The sequence below is a fragment of the Salvelinus alpinus genome, chromosome 26 (assembly GCF_045679555.1).
Source record: "Salvelinus alpinus chromosome 26, SLU_Salpinus.1, whole genome shotgun sequence".
Taxonomy (NCBI): domain Eukaryota; kingdom Metazoa; phylum Chordata; class Actinopteri; order Salmoniformes; family Salmonidae; genus Salvelinus; species Salvelinus alpinus.
Genome location: NC_092111.1, coordinates 4,110,766 through 4,128,057, shown reverse-complemented (window position 1 = coordinate 4,128,057; position 17,292 = coordinate 4,110,766). Strand labels below are relative to the sequence as shown.

At 44.2% G+C, this 17,292-nt stretch overlaps 1 protein-coding gene across 2 annotated transcripts in view; it reads right to left on the bottom strand.

Annotated features, from left to right (window-relative positions):
* The window catches only part of LOC139554480 (zinc finger protein ZFPM2-like), a 104,713-nt gene extending 89,363 nt beyond the window's left edge, over window positions 1–15,350 (bottom strand). The window contains exon 1 of one of the 2 annotated variants that reach the window (XM_071367293.1): window positions 15,014–15,350. In XM_071367293.1, coding sequence (XP_071223394.1) covers window positions 15,014–15,053 — 40 coding nt within the window. In that variant the 5' untranslated portion in view covers window positions 15,054–15,350. The remainder of the gene's footprint in view (window positions 1–15,013) is intronic. The other variant, XM_071367294.1, reaches the window with a different exon arrangement.
* Window positions 15,351–17,292: the final 1,942 nt, after the last annotated feature.

The window sequence follows — 17,292 nt, the reverse complement described above, 5'->3', positions numbered from 1 at the left end:
CTGCATCGGGAAACTTTAATATGGCAGTGAATGCACTCAAAGAAAAAGCCCGCAGAGCATTGTATGCAATAAAAATGAAATTATTCAAAATCAACATCCCAATTAGAATTTGGACCAAAATATTTGACAGTGTAATCCTACCAATAGCTCTTTACGGAAGTGAGGTTTGGGGGCCACTCAATAAACTGGACTTTAAAATGTGGGACAAACATCCAATTGAAACCCTACATGCAGAATTCTGTCGGAAAATCCTACAAGTCCAGAGAAATACACCAACTAATGCATGTAGGGCAGAATTGGGCCGCTTTCCAGTAATAATGAAAATACAGAAAAGATCATTAAAATTTTGGCTACATCTAAATTCAAGTCCAAATTCGAGTCTGCAATTTAAAGCACTTCAAACCCAAGAACTGAGCCCAGAAACGAGCCCTCTCAGTCAGCTGGTGTTGGACCTAACCAACCAAGCTGACACCGGCACTGCTTCAAAAGAAAGAATTCCAATAAACAAAATCATGAACCAATCAAAGGACTCATATTTACAACATTGGAAAAACAAAACAAAATCCCAAAGCCGACTAAATTGCTATCTGACCCTAAACAGAGAATATGAATTGGCTGAATATCTCTACTCTGTCAGAGATTCGAAGCAGAGACAGATCCTTACCAAGTACAGGCTGAGTGACCACCGATTGGCAATAGAAACCGGCAGACATAAAAAGACATGGCTACCCAAAGAGGAGCGTGTATGTGGTCACTGCACGACAGGGGAGGTAGAAACAGAGATGCACTTTCTCCTTTACTGTGATAAATAGTCCTCACCAAGAGATTCATTATTCACAGAAATGACTACATTTATTCCAAATTTTAACTTATTAAACCCAGAGGAAAAACTAAAAATACTCATGGGCGAAGGAGCAATGGCTCCTCTTGCAGCCAAATATGTATTTGCCTGCCATAGCCTGAGGGACACTGAATAATAACATCTGCATAGTAAGCAGTAACTTACTTATTATGACTGTTATTGTTATTACTGTTATTGTTATTAGTATTATTATTGTTGTTTATCATTCCAAATAGTAATGGTATGGGTGGTAATGGTAATGATAGCAGTTTAATGATAGTGGTGGTGGTAGTGGTGCATTACACCATACATTACATTCGACTATTGACTGTTACCATTTTATTGTTACTATTTTTTATATTTAATTTTGTATTATTATTTACTGCCATTCTATATTATTATTTGTCATTGTTTTAATTGTATTACAATGTATATTGTATACATTGTTGCTTTGGCAATATTGACACAATGTTTTTTATGCCAATAAAGCAGCTTGAATTTGAATTTGAATTTGAATTTGAGAGAGAGAGAGAGAGAGAGAGAGAGAGAGAGAGAGAGAGAGAGAGAGAGAGAGAGAGAGAGAGAGAGAGAGAGAGAGAGAGAGAGAGAGAGAGAGAGAGGGGAGAGAGAGAGAGAGGGGAGAGAGAGAGAGAGAGAGAGAGAGAGAAAGCACAACCTGAGACCTAAATTAACTGTTGTTTACCTCCAGGATTTGAGGGAAAAAATGTCTCCCTCACCATTGCATCAGTTTAGCCTTTCAGACCATAATGAATAAGGTCATATGGACATGGAAGACCTGATCCTAGCTCAGAAATCCTACCCTGAGATTTTTTGTGGCCCTTTTCTGACTTGTTCTCTGAACATTTACCATCTGTAACAAATAGTCCCAGATTAATGTTGAAAAATCAGCATGCGAATTTTAGTTTTCGGTTCAAAGAAACAATGTGATTGAGATTCGTCTTCCCCCATTTTTGTTGGAACCATCTTCTTCTCGCATGCATAAAGAGTTATTAGTGCAGTGTGTTAAAGACGCTTGTTTCATTCCCACATTACCATAATCCTACCCACATGCATCTCTGGGCTTTCTTCCTCACCGTGAAGACTGATTGTTTATTCCCATCTTTAAATGAGATTAGGAAGACTGATTGCACAGCCCTTAAACCACCAAAGGTTCAAATCCCCCAGAATAATGAATGTCTTTTCACCCCCCTTTTTAACCGGGAGAGAGGAGCGGCGCACCAATACTTCCTTAAGTGTTGCCTCTTGTATTTAGTGTCTTAGTGTCAACGAAATAAAGCCTAAACTGCACAATAGAGGGACACTGGTAGTGTTAACACTCAGAAAGGAAAGGAGATGGAAGGGCCGTCGACCTGGGTTTGTCCTTGACTTGCTTACTGTTCCCGTTTTGAAGAGATCTAGAGATTTTGATCTAGTTGCAACAGTCAAACTGTTGATTCCTTGGTGGCTGGCCTGGCTGCCTCACATCAACCAATCTGTGTTTATCGGACCTGTCTGTCTTTCCTTCCAATTTTTCACCTTCACTCTCTTCTTCAGACCCAGAGATTTTGATCTAGTTGCAACAGTTAAACTGTTGATTCCTTGGTGGCTGGCCTGGCAGCCTCACATCAACCAATCTAAGTTTATCGGACCTGTCTGTCTTTCCTTCCAATTTTTCACCTTCACTCTCTTCTTCAGACCCAGCCCCCCCCCCCCCCTCTCTCTCTCTCTCTCTCTCTCTCTCTCTCTCTCTCTCTCTCTCTCTCTCTCTCTCTCTCTCTCTCTCTCTCTCTCTCTCTCTCTCTCTCTCTCTCTCTCTCTCTGCATGCTGGGAGTGTTTGGTGCATGCTGGGAATTGAATGATTGATTGAGTGAGTGCGTGTGTTGTGTAGAGTAAGATATTCAGAACTTTCCTTCGGTTTTTTCTTTCTTGGTGGCATTCTTTGGTTTCTTCTGTGCATGATTAAGATTATTATATATATATTTTTTTGTTGTGTGGTAGAATTAAGTATTTAGGTTTTTTCGTATCGAAATTACCTTGATTTTGGCGGGGATGGCTTCCAGAATTGGAATGCCGTCCCTGTCACTTCGGCACGGCTTTAGGTGTGTCACTGAAGCTACTGTCACGGTGGAGGAGTTTCTGGTCGCCGTAGGAGAGAAGGTAGGATACGATAATGTTGCGTATGCGTCACGGATGAATAAAGCGGTGGTGGTATTTCTTAAGGAAGAGCGCCTTGTTGATCGTATGGTTGAGCAGGGCGTACTTCTTAAGGGAATGTTTATTCAAGTTACCCCGCTTTTTTCTCCGTCAACAAGGGTAACGATTTCAAATGTACCACCGTTTATTCCAAATGAGCTATTGGAGCGCGAGTTATTGCGCTTTGGGAAGTTTGCAAGCTCAATTAAGGTTGTTCCGTTGGGTTGCAAACACCCGGCGTTGAAACAGGTTATGTCGTTTCGGCGACAGGTGTTTATGTTTTTGGACTCACCGGAGCAGACTTTAGAGATATCGTTTAAAGTCAAGTATGACAATAGAATGTATATGGCGTATGCTAGTACGGGTAGTCAACGGTGTTTTGAGTGTGGGGATGTTGGCCATAAGCGACATGCTTGCCCGAAAAGGGAGAAGGCAGAGGGAGGGGCGCAGGTGGTCATCGTAACGCCTGGGCCCACTGATGTAGGGAGAGGTGGGCTGACAGTGGTTGAGCAGCCACAAGCACCTGTTGCCGAGGAACAAGTTATCCGTGTTGAAGAGCCAGTTCCTCAGACTGGTGAGGAGGTGCCCAGTACGAGTACTGGGGCACAGGAGGGGGTTCATGTGGAGCTAATCTCACAGGTAGTGGAGGAGATGCCCACTACGAGTAATGGAGTACAGGAGGGGGTTCATGTGGAGCTAATCTCACAGGTAGTGGAGGAGATGCCCACTACGAGTAATGGAGTACAGGAGGGGGTTCATGTGGAGCTAGACTCCAAGGGAGTGGAGGAGATGCCCACTACGAGTAATGGAGTACAGGAGGGGTTTCATGTGGAGTTAGGCTCCCAGGTAGTAGAGGAAATGCCCACTACGAGTAATGGGGTACAGGAGGGGGTTCATGTGGAGCTGGGCTCTCATGTAGTGGAGGAGATGCCCACCACGGGTAATGGGGTTCAGGTGGGGCTAGTCTCCCAGGTAGTGGAGGAGATGCCTGGTACGAGTGATGGGGTGCAAGTGGGGAGTGTTGAAAGGGATGTGGTAGAGGGGAGTCAGTGGTCTGTGGCCTCAGCTGAGGAGGATCAGGAGAAGGATATGGATATCTCTTCTGATATGACAGCAGCTGGTGAGGACTCAATTTATGATCTAGAGGAGGTAAATGGGTTTCTGGATCAGACTTTTGGGAAATCTGTAAAATTGGCAGAATATTTTGATGTTGATAAGTTTGTGAGGTCAGCTGTGATGTTACAGAAGACGGTGGGGTTAGACCAGTTGAGTGAGAAGAAGCGGTTTCGCTTGAGGAAATTTGTTACTGCTGTTACAGCAGCAAAAGGTGGTGGGAAACGTGGTCAGGTTAATAAGAAAAGATTTAAATAATGATGATGATCATGCTTCATAGGGTGTCTTTTTTCTCTTTGGTTTCTCTGTGGTATCTTCTGCTTTTCCTTTCTCTTTTCTACATGGAGGTACTAAGGGTAGGCTCTCTCAATATTAATGGGGGAAGGGACAGAAATAAGAGGGCTTGGGTTTTAGAAGAAATAAAACAGAAAAGGCTTAATGTAGTTTTCCTACAGGAGACACATAGTGATGAGGATAATGAGGTTGACTGGGGTATGTGGTTGGAGGGGCAGCATATACTCAGTCATGGTACTAATTTCAGTGCTGGGGTGGCCATCTTGTTTTCCTCAGGTTTAGGGGTGACTGTGATATCTACAACAGAGATTGTCAAGGGTCGGGTTTTATTGGTCAAGGTGGATGTTATGGGGTTTTTGTTTGTTTTTTTGAATGTTTATGCTCCTAATGAGGGTACCGAGCGTCTTGTTGTGTTTGATAAAATAAAAGAAACCTTAAGACAGTGTGACCAAGAGGGGTGTATGGTTGTAGGGGGGGACTGGAACTGTACTGTGGATTTTACTGTTGATCGCAACGCTGAAGAACCTCACCTGCGGTCAGCCACTTTCCTGTCTGGCTTACTAACTGAGTTAGAGCTTTCTGATGTGTGGAGAGTAAGGAATGCAAAAGTTAGGCAATACACATGGTTGAAAGTGAATGAAGGTCGTGTCAGTGCAGCAAGGTTAGATAGGTTGTACGTATCTGATCAATACTGTAGTAGGGTTGGAAGGTGTGCCATTACTCCTGTGGGTTTCTCTGATCATCACATTATAACTGTTGATATTCACTTGTCCTGTCCACGAAGGTCATCACCTTACTGGTATTTTAATGTTAAATTGTTACATGATGTCAAGTTTTGTGAAAGGTTTTTGTTGTTTTGGGAAAAATGGAGGGTTACAAAAGGGAATTTTGAGTCCTTGAGACAATGGTGGGATGTTGGGAAGGCCCAAATACGAGTATTTTGTCAACAGTATACTGCTTTGTCTCAAATTGAAGTTAAAGAGACTATCAATGCCCTTGAACAGGACATCAAATCAATTGAATTGAAGCTGCTCACTCAGAATGACCCTGGACTAGTCATGAACTTACAGGACAAGAGACATGAACTGAGGTCGTTTCTGCATGAAAGAGTGAAAGGTGCCTTGATTAGGTCTCGTTTCGCTTCCCTCAAGGATATGGATGCTCCTAGTGCCTTTTTTTTTAACCTTGGACAGTCGACATTACAACGTAAACAGATGGTCTGCCTTCGCCTCCCTGATGGGAAAGTGACCACGGATGACAGTGAAATGCGTCAACATGCCGTGGATTTCTACTCTGCCCTCTATAAGGCGGAGGATTGTGACTCTCTGTGTACTGAACAGTTGTTACATGGTATTCCTAAATTGGGACCTGAACAGAGAGTCGCATTGGACTCTGACATTACACTGCAAGAGCTGTCCACAGCAGTTATGCAGCTCTCAACAGGCCGAGCCCCTGGCATTGATGGTTTACCATCTGAGTTCTATAAGCACTTTTGGGGGTCTATTGGGGAGGATTTTTATGAAGTGGTGTGTGAATCTTTTCATGAGGGTTCTCTTCCTGTATCCTGTCAACGTGCGGTGCTTTCACTGTTGCCAAAAAAGGGGGATTTGGCTCTCATAAAAAATTGGAGACCTGTTGCTTTGCTGTGTGCAGAATATAAAATAGTTTCAAAATGTCTTTCAAACAGGTTGAAAGAGTATCTGGGATTGTTGGTCCACAAGGACCAGTCCTACTGTGTACCTGATCGCTCAATTGTTGACAACTTGTTTCTGATAAGAGATGTTCTAGACATTTGTAAACTGTCTGATGTAAATGTGGGTTTACTTTCTTTGGATCAGGAGAAGGCTTTTGACCGAGTGGACCACCAGTATTTGTTCAAAACGATGAAAGCCTTTGGGTTTGGGGATGTTTTTTTGTCTTGGATGAATTTACTGTATGCTGGGGCCTCGTGTATGGTGAAGGTGGGGGGTGGTTTGAGTTGCCCCATCCCTGTCCAAAGGGGTATCAGGCAGGGATGCCCAATTTCAGGGCAGTTATATAGTCTGGCGATTGAACCAATGCTTTGTTTTTTAAGAGCGAAGCTTACTGGTTTCTCTGTGCCAGGTGTAATGAAGGGTCCCACGATAGCACTGTCTGCGTATGCAGATGATGTGACAGTTTTTATTACAGGGGCTGAGGATGTTAAGGTTCTCTCAGACGCTTTAATGGTGTATGAGGGTGCCTCCTCAGCTAGAGTCAATTGGGGAAAGAGTGAAGCGCTGTGGGCAGGTCAGCTTCAGATAGGGTCCGCTCCACGGTTACCAGGGGGGCTTCAGTGGGGCAGAGATGGGATGAAGACATTGGGTGTTTTTCTAGGCTCTGATGTCTTTCAGAAAAAGAACTGGGAGGGTGTAGTGGAGAAAGTGTGTGCCAGACTGTCAAGATGGAAATGGGTGCTACCCCAGTTGTCTTATAGGGGAAGGGTACTGGTAATTAATAATCTTGCTGCCTCTACCCTGTGGCACAGACTAATGATTTTGCAGCCACCAAAGGGTCTGATACAAGAGCTTCAGAGGACCCTTGTCAATTTCTTCTGGTCTGGACAACACTGGATCAAAGCTGCAGCTTTGTACCTGCCACTGCACGAGGGGGGGCAAGGCCTGGTGGACATTTCCTCTAGGATCATGGCTTTCCGGCTTCAAGCAGCCCAGAGACTGTTGTACAGTGACGGTTCTAGCTGGGTCGACACAGCCTACGCACTGATGAGGAGAGCAGGCTGTTTGGGCTTAGACAAGCACCTTTTCCTCTTAAAGCTGGAGGGGGGTGAGTTGAATGGCCTGACTCCATTCTATGAGTCTGTTATGCAGGCTTGGAGGATTCTGGTCAAGTCCCGTAAGGCCGGCACGCTACCAGGGATGTGGCTTTTTGAAGAGCCTCTTTTTTATAACACTGCCATCCAGTCCAGTGCTCTGGGTTCAGCCAGCCTGCGTTCATGCCTGTTAGGTGTCGGGTGCACCAAGCTGGGTCATCTGATGCAGAGCAGGAGCAGATCGTTGGAGGAGCTGGGAGAAAGAGCGGGGATCCGATCATCTCGCCTACTGAGGAAGGTCGTCGCTGAGGTCTGTGACTCCTTGCCAGTTCTTCATCGTCAGTATGTGACTGACATTTCCAATTCTGATCGGTGGAAGGAGGGTCTGGATTATGTGTTCCCTGCACTGATTGTTAGTGCTGCGGTGGGGGTATTCGAGGAGGACGTGGGGATGCTGCTTTCCTTCGATACCCCGGAGCTGGGGGATTTCAAGGAGGTGGGAAAGAAGGCCATGTACAGAATATGTGTAAAGGTGTCCCATGCCTCTTCCCTGGAAGGGGTAAAATCGACGAGGTGGGCGGGTGTGCTTGGTCCAGGTGCTTCCCCAAAAGGCTGTTGGCGATCATTATACAAACTGCCGATTGATAAGAGGACAGCTGACCTCCAATGGAGGATCATACATGGAGCTATAGCCACCAACATGCATCTGGTACACCTGGACCCTACTGTTGGGGAGGGGTGTCCATTCTGTGCAGAGTCTGAAACTCTGGCACACCTGTTTTTACTGTGTCCCAGGTTGGTCGGGATGATTGACCTGATCACTGACTGGTTCTCAACGTTGGGAGAGGTTTTCTCTTCCCAACTGTATATATTTGGGCCAAAGTACAGGTTCAGTCAAAAGGGTGTCGTTGTGTTGCTTAATTTTGTGTTAGGGGCAGCAAAATTAGCGATATGGAAGACCCGAAAGAACAGTATTCGGGGACAAGGGTCTGTGGATGTGGTGGGAATGCTGGAGGGAATGGTGGCAGCGAGACTAAGGGTTGAGTTTGCCTATTATAAACTTGTCAACAATATTGATCTGTTTTTGAGTATATGGGGTATTCAGAGGCTGTTGTGTTTAGTTACTGTGGAGGAGGAGTTGGAGTTGTGTTTTTAATTGATGTGTAACTGTGGTTTTGTATGAGTATTTATTGTGTGGTGGGCTCCCAGACCCAATAAAGATTATTTCAAACTCAAACTCTCTCTCTCTCTCTCTCTCTCTCTCTCACAATTCAATTTCAATTAAATTCAAATGGTCACAGATGTTAACATTGTCAAAGCAAGATAAATAGATAATACACAAAAGTGAAATAAACATTATAAAATTAACAGTGAACATTACACTCACACAAGTTTGAAAGGAATAAACACTTCAGATGTCATATTATGGCTATATACAGTGATGTAACGATGTGCAAATAGGGAAAAATTGAAAATAAATAAACATAAATATGGGTTGTATTTACAATGGTGTTTGGTCACAAATCACAAATCTTCCTGCTGTGATGGCACACTGGGGGTTTATCGAAATTGGATTTGTTTTTCGAAATCTTTGTGGGTCTGTGTAATCTGAGGGAAATATGTGTCTCTAATATGGTCAAACATTTGGCAGAACGTTAGTTTCCACCTCATTTTGTGGGCAGTGTGCACATAGCCTGTCTTCTCTTGAGAGCCAGGTCTGCCGACGGCGGCCTCTCTCAATAGCAAGGATATGCTCACTGAGTCTGTACATAGTCAAAGCTTTCCTTAAATCAAATCAAATGTATTTATTATATAGCCCTTCTTACATCAGCTGATATCTCAAAGTGCTGTACAGAAACCCAGCCTAAAACCCCAAACAGCAAGCAATGCAGGTGTAGAAGCACGGTGGCTAGGAAAAACTCCATAGAAAGGCCAAAACCTAGGAAGAAACCTAGAGAGGAACCAGGCTATGAGGGGTGGCCAGTCCTCTTCTGGCTGTGCCGGGTGGAGATTATAACAGAACATGGCCAAGATGTTCAAATGTTCATAAATGACCAGCATGGTCAAATAATAATAATCACAGTAGTTGTCGAGGGTGCAACAAGTCAGCACCTCAGGAGTAAATGTCAGTTGGCTTTTCATAGCCGATCATTGAGAGTATCTCTACCGCTCCTGCTGTCTCTAGAGAGTTGAAAACAGCATGTCTGGGACAGGTAGCACGTCCGATGAACAGGTCAGGGTTCCATAGCCGCAGGCAGAACAGTTGAAACTGGAGCAGCAGCTTGGGTCAGTCATACTGGTCAGGTATTCTGTCACTGTGTACTCTCTGTTTAGGGCCAATCAGCATTCTAGTTTTCTCCGTTTTTTTGTTAACTCTTTCCAATATGTCAAGTAATGATCTTTTTGTTTTCTCATGATTTGGTTGGTTCTAATTGAGTTGTTGTCCTGGGGATCTCTGGGGTCTGTTTGTGAACAGAGCCCCAGGACCAATTTGCTTAGGTTTATCTTTCTGTAGGTGATGGCTTTGTTATCGAAGGTTTGGGAATCGCTTCCTTTTAGGTGGGTTTAGAATTTAACGGCTCTTTTCTGGGTTTTGATAATTAGCGGGTATCGGTCTAATTCTGCTCTGCCTGCATTATTTGCTGTTTTACGTTGTACTCAGGGGATATTTTTGCAGAATTCTGCATGCAGAGTATTAATTTGGTGTTTGTCCCATTTTGTGAATTCTTGGTTGGTGAGCGGATCCCAGACATCGCATCCATAAAGGGCAATGGGTTCTATTAATGATTCAAGTATTTTTTGCCAGATCCTACTTAGTATATCGAATTTTATGTTCCTTTTGATGGCGTAGAAGGCCCTTCTTGCGTTGTCTCTCAGATCGTGGAAGTTACCTTCTTTTGGGGGGGGGGGGGGGAAACGGTGTCTAGATGGAATTTGTATTTGTGGTCCTGGCAACTGGACCTTCTTTGGAACACCATTATTTTGTCTTACTGAGATTTACTGTCAGGGCCCAGGTCTGACAGAATCTGTGCAGAAGATCTAGGTGTTGCTGTAGGCCCTCCTTGGTTGGGGACAGAAGCACCAGATCATCAGCAAACAGTAGACATTTGACGTCAGACTCCAGTAGAGTAGGGTTAGGCCTTCCCTGTGTCGCTCTCGCTCTGTCTCTCTGTCTCTACAGTCAAATCCTTTCTGAAGTTCACTGATCATTCAAATTACGACAAGGAATTAAATTAAGCGAATTACAGAAACAAAAATCAACTTCCTTCTTCTCTGAATCAAATCCTTTACATTTCCAATACAATTAGAACACACTGTGATTATCCTGCCATACTTTGAGGAAGATCCACCTTCCTCTGTGCAGAAAAAAACGAATCAATGAAAGAATTCAATCCTGCAATGTTTTTTCTTCTTCTTCACAACTCGCATTCCGTGTTCTACCATGAGCAGACTAGATATTGGTATCGATGTTATTCAACAACAACAAACAGAAGGGAGATCGTGTAACTGATAATCACGGCTGACTAACACGAGCATTGATCCCTACAAGCTAACTGAAGGTCAACCTGAAAATAAAAGGGATTTTGTTGCCGCGGGCTTGCTGGACATCACTAATAGCAAATCTACAAACACGGGAACGTAAGTGATAAAGTTTTGCTTTTTTTTTTACATTGATTCTATCAGAAAAGAACAAGGCCAACTTCAATGGATTGTGATGATTGTGGCAATTCTGGAATAAGCAGTTCACACCAGTTTGTACCTCATTCTTCCATCACAAAACAAACATTCAAAGTTTTTCCAGTGTGGGAATCTGGGAATTATTAATTCTTCACTGACTGAGAGCCACACTATCAAATTGACATATAATAACAACAAAGTCATACTTTTATAATTCATATTAGAATATTTAGAACATACATTTCATATTGTTTATTCAAATTCTGATCACCTGGAACTACTATACACTGTAAAGGGGTTGCCGTGAATTTGGCAGTAACTTACAGGCTAACTCAGTGGCTAGCAAAATGATGTATTTCATTTTACAGTACACCTACTGTACACCTACTGTAAAAGGCCTCTTGCGGGGACGGGGGCTGGACGGGGGATAAAAAAATATATATATATATATAGGACAAAGCATTTGCATGTTTCATGTTTCAGTGTTACTTGCTTCGAAGTGAGCATAGAAGTTATTTAGCTCGTCTGGTAGGCTTGTGTCACTGGGCAGCTCTCGGCTGTGCTTCCCTTTGTAGTCTGTAATAGTTTGCAAGCCCTGCCACATCCGACGAGCGTCGGAGCCGGTGTAATACGATTCAAGCTTAGTCTTGTATTGATGCTTTGCCTGTTTGATGGTTCGTCGGAGGGCATAGAGGGATTTCTCATAATTAGAGTCCCGCTCCTTGAAAGCGGCAGCTCTAGCCTTTAGCTCAGTGCAGATGTTGCCTGTAATCTATGGCTTCTGGTTGGGGTATGTACGTACGGTCACTATGGGGACCAAGTCAATAAGAAAGTGACCTGTCTTACTCAAGAAAACAAAAAAGAGACCATGTTTGTACGCGGCTTTATTAACTCAATGATATATATTATTTTTTACATTGTTTGCAAACTGATATGACACGTTTTAATGCCAAAATAACATGCAAAACAGGCACAAAAAGTGGGGTCTCAAAACAGGTGGGTCACTATAACCACATAGGAGTTAAATTGGTACAGCGTTCTCACTCACAGGTGCAACAAATATAGCCTCTTTACAAGGCAAACCGCAAAATACGTTAATGAGCCTGAAACAACATCACCGTGCACTCATTAGTGGTCAAACGGTTTTTAGTGCTCCAAAGATACGTTATGCTACTGTATTCTGTGGGGTGGAATTACAGTATCATTCGAAATACAGCAATTCTTTCCCTGCCCACAAAATGTTTTGACAATGCACCATCATTTACAGTATGTTGCAGTATAATGCTTCACAGTATTTTATTGTTGATTAATGTAAAAATGGACCGTTTAAATCACTGTTTTTATCACAGTGTAATGTTTGGTGTAATTAATTTAGGTAAATCCTATACAGTAAACGTTTTACACACCTTGTTTGGTTGGTTCACTTCAGACCTTGACGTCTCTCAATCCTATCAATCCTAATTGGTTGAAAAGGTTGCAAGTTTCCAATCCCACAATGCTGTACAGTTACAGTAATGTACTGTTAACCCAAGATTTCTTTGGAATTGATGGTATAATTGACTGTTTACGCTTCAAATCACCCAGAGTGCATTGCCATATATGGCAATTTTATGTAAATAATTAATACGGTACTTCTTAAAGTTGTACAGTGTGGCTAAGAGTATTGGACAAACACGCTTTTCAGAGTATTTTCAGAGTATTTTACTGTTGATAATACCTCAAATTAAATTGGCTACAACTGGGGTTGAAATGAAAACTTAGAGGAGGGTGGCTCTCCAGGAACAGGGTTGGACAGCCGTGCGTCACAGTGTGCACACTAGGAGAAAGAGTCCGGACAGGTGCCCATTGAAACATGGATATTTACAGTACACTACCTCTGAAGGAGCAGATAGGCTGTGTGTGGAAGAGGCATGGTGGTGTGTGGACACTGTGGAGGTTTCGAAGCACGACCACATATCACACATACCCAGCCTAGCTCAATCTGCAAAGCACTGGACATTATTTTAATCCCCCTGTCATAACTTTGGCCAGCCCAATCTGAACAATATTTATTGGCATATTGGCTTGGAGGTGATAAGGCAGAGAACAACAGCTGCTACCAGCTTGGGCTGGTTAGATTTGGCTGATACCATTGATATATGTTTTTCCATACAACACCTCCTTTTCCTCTATCTGGTTTTGGGATCTAACTCTTATTACAATAAAAGCTCTGTGTTTTTTTTGGGGGGGGGGGGGGGGGGGGGCGAGATGAAAGAAGGTGGAAAAACCAACGTGAAAGATTTCCAGAAAGAAATGCCTTTGTTATATCTCTGTGTGATGGAAAAATAGAGAAATAATTATACTAATATCAAAAGGGCACAAAAGTTGAGGCGGGGGAAAAAAGACATAATATATATATCACCATATTATCAGAATATCCTGGAGGTGGAATAATGAAGGGCCTAGGGAGTGTGGACAGAGTGACTATTTTTTGTCTTATCATCCAGTGGGGGGGGGGGGGGATTATCAGGAAACTGCAGACTGCCAGGCTGGAATTCTAATGGTAATAATGGGGTGTCTGATGGTATATCTTCTACAGCTTATCTCCTCCATTATCTCCCCTTATCACCTCAGTCATCGGGGCAAATTAATGGAGCTCTTTCAGACCTCCTCTTTTTATCTGCTCTGCAGAGGGCACCCCAGAGAATGGAATAAGCTAAATATTAAAATACTCTGCTCACTGTGAATCGCATGGCCAGATAACAGGCAGGGGCAATGCGTTCCATTGAAGGGGGAGCAGAAAAATCCTTCTCACCCTTTAACAACCTTTTTGTCCTCTGCTATAACTGTCTGTGCTGATGGGCTGGCTCTCAGGCTCATCACATTCCCCCAACCATACTTGAGTTTTTACTTTGACGTATAACCCAATGATAGGGGGTGAGACGTACACACCGTATTACAGTACACACTGTATTAAAGTACATACAGGTCATGTGCGTTGACCTAATGTAAGTTAGAAGGGTTGAAATAGTTAAATGATTTAAACACACTAGAGTTGTTACTCTGATAACACCGAGGCAGTCCAATGACATAAGGTGAGCAGAACAGACTGCATTATATACAAGGTAAACACTTCACTTGAACCCTCGGTAATAAGGGTTGCATAACACTGTCATAACAATGACATAACATATATCATAAACAGCCACGGACATAGCCATGATGAAATATACATATATATTTAGAAACATGTAAACAATGTGTAAACAAATGCCATATGAGGCCAAAGGTTTAGGACAGGTCATCAGAATGTGTTGGGTGATATGACCCCGAATCAATGATAAATGACTATACAAATCTTCCCACCAGCACACGGAAAATTTACATTTAATGCAGTGACTTTTAGTAGTTAAAAATACACGGAACAAAAATGTAAATGCAACAAGATTTGACTGAGTTACAGTTCATATAAGGAAAGCAGTCAATTGAAATAAATTCAGTAGGCCCTAATCTAAGGATTTCACATGACTGCTGATGGAACATGGATACATTGTATTACATCATACACTTCTAAGAAATAGTATGAAAAGAGCCACAACAAAAAAGGTAGGCTGCACTAGCTCAAGAATAACAGTTGCAAGAATTACCACAGTTCACAAAACTCCAGAACATTTTGTATACAACTATTTACAAATGATTGTGACCATTCATTATACAGTATATAGGCCTACTGCTATAATGATGATGATTTCTTACAAATACGCTTGCATATTTCCACACATGCTGTATTTTTTCAACACGTATAATATATTTCACAATAGAGAGACAGAAACCTTACAATCAACTTTTAATTCGTAAATATTTCAGTAGCCTGTGTTTTCTGTGTTTTAAGAAAGCAACACAAAAGACAGATAATAAGTCATTTACGTTTAAATTGCCTTGGATTGCTTTGCTTCCTTCGGGACATGCCTAGGCTGCTGAAATATTTACGAATCAAAAGTTGATCGTAATGGTGTCTCTCACTCTCTATTGTGAAATACATTCTATATGTTGAAGATAATACAATATGTTTTTTCAATATGTTTTTTAATAAAGCAACACAAAAGATAGAGAAATAGAAACTTACATTTAAATTGCCTTGGATTGCTCTGCTTCCTTCGGGACATGCCTGCTCAGTGCTCAGAGCTGAGAGCTGCTCACTTGATTCCTTCTATTATTTTCTCAAATTTGCCTTTTGATTCATCCAAACGCTAACCACTACATAGGTATTGAACAGTAGGCTACATGTAACTGACATGAAAAGACTCGAGCACCCGTGGTGTATTTAGCTTCTCTCGTCTCTCGCGCTCGTACCTAGTCCTTTGAGAGGGCTGTAGTTCTCTGATGTGCGCGTGAACTGAAGCGAGACGTTGACAGAGGATCGCGTTTTTGTTTCAGAATGAGGTGTGTGACTCCCGGTGTTCCATTGCTGTAGGCACAATACTCCCAGGACCAGTGGGGCCCCTTCATTCACGCCAGCCACCTGTTTTGAGCCCCACATTATTAGCAAAAAACGGGAAAGAAATATATATATATATCATTGAGTTAATAAAGCCGGGCTTGCCTGTTTTTTTGGGCTTGACTGTTTGCATGTTATTTTTGCATTATTATGTGTCACATATCAGTTGGCAAACATTAAATATATATAATTTAGTTAATATAGCCGCATACAAACATCGTCTCTTTTTCTGTTTTCTTGAGTAAGGCAGCACCCGGGAAAAAACCAGCCGGAAACGTACCGACCTAACAATAAACAATCACGTACAAAGACATGGGGGAAACAGAGGGCTAAATACACAACACATAATGAGGAAAATGAAACCAGGTGTGTTGGAAAACAAGACAACACAAATGGAAAATGAAAAACGGATCAGCGATGGCTAGAAGACCGGCGACGTCGACCGCCGAACACCGCCCGAACAAGGAGAGGCAGCGACTTCGGCAGACTTCGGCCGCCCATTGACGCGCGGCTCCAGCAGCGCGCCAACACCGACCTCGGGGATGACCCGGAGGGTGAGGCGCAGGGCGATCCGAACGGAGACGGTGGAACTCCCGCAGCTTTGAAGGGTCTGACACGTCCTCCACCGGAACCCAGCATCTCTCCTGCGGACCATACCCCTCCCAGTCCACGAGGTACTGAAGGCCCCTCGCCCGACGTCTCAAATCCAGTATGGAACGAACGGAGTACGCCGGGGCCCCCTCGATGTCGGGATGGCGGAGGAACCTCCCGCACCTCAGACTCCTGGAGCGGGCCAGCCACCACCGGCCTGAGGAGAGACACATGGAATGAGGGGTTAATGTCGTAATCAAGCTGTAAACTGTAACATACCTCGTTCACTCTCCTCAGGACTTTAAATGGCCCCACAAACCGCGGACCCAGCGTCCGGCAGGGCAGGCGGAGGGGCAGGTTTAGGGTCGAGAGCCAGACCCGGTCCTCGCTGCGGTGACGGTCTGCGCCAACTTTCTGATGCAGCGCGGTGCGCTGAAGGTGAACATGGGCTGGGTCCCATGTTTCCTCCGCACGCCTGAACCAGTCGTCCACCGGTATCAGCCATGAAATTCCCAGCTGCGCTTGAATCGACGAGCGCCTTATGCTGGGAATGCAGGGAAAACTCAGGAAAAGTAATGTTCAAAATCATGTGGGCAACAGAGAGCTCTGGGTGAGCATGGTGCCGGCTCACCTGGGGTGACACGAGAGTGCCCTGCCTGCTGCCTCGACTCCCAGAGGAAGCTCCCCAACACCGACCGGCAGTGTGCCCTCTGCGGCCACAGATGGTGCCTGAAACGGAACCTCCTCCGGTCTCCCTAAGCGCAGCACCTCCCAGCTCCATAGGCGTCAGAGCGGTGGTACTGGGGGATGGAACCGACAGACCCTGATCTGGACGTCCGCGGGTAGCCAGCAGGTTATCCAACCGAATGGACAGGTCCACCAGCTGATCAAAAGTGAGGGTGGTGTCCCTGCAGGCCAACTCCCGACGCACGTCCTCGCGCAAACTGCAACGATAGTGGTCGATCAGGGACCTGTCATTCCATCCCACGCCAGCGGCCAGGGTCCGGAAGTCCAGAGCGAAATCCTGGGCGCTCCTCGTCCCCTGCCTCAGATGTATGGGACGTTCACCCGCCTCTCTATCCTCAGGCGGGTGGTCGAAGACTGTGGGTGAAATCTTTGAAGTGGTCCAGCGCCGCATCTCCTTCCTCCCACACGGCATTGGCCCACTCCAGGGCTCTCCCTGAGAGGGAGGACACCCTCTCTCGGTCCGAAGGCGCCGGGTGGACGGTTGCTAGTTAGAGATCCAGTTGTAATTGGAAGCCCTGACATTGTGCAACCGTCCCATCATACTCCCTAGGGAGAGCCAGACGAATACC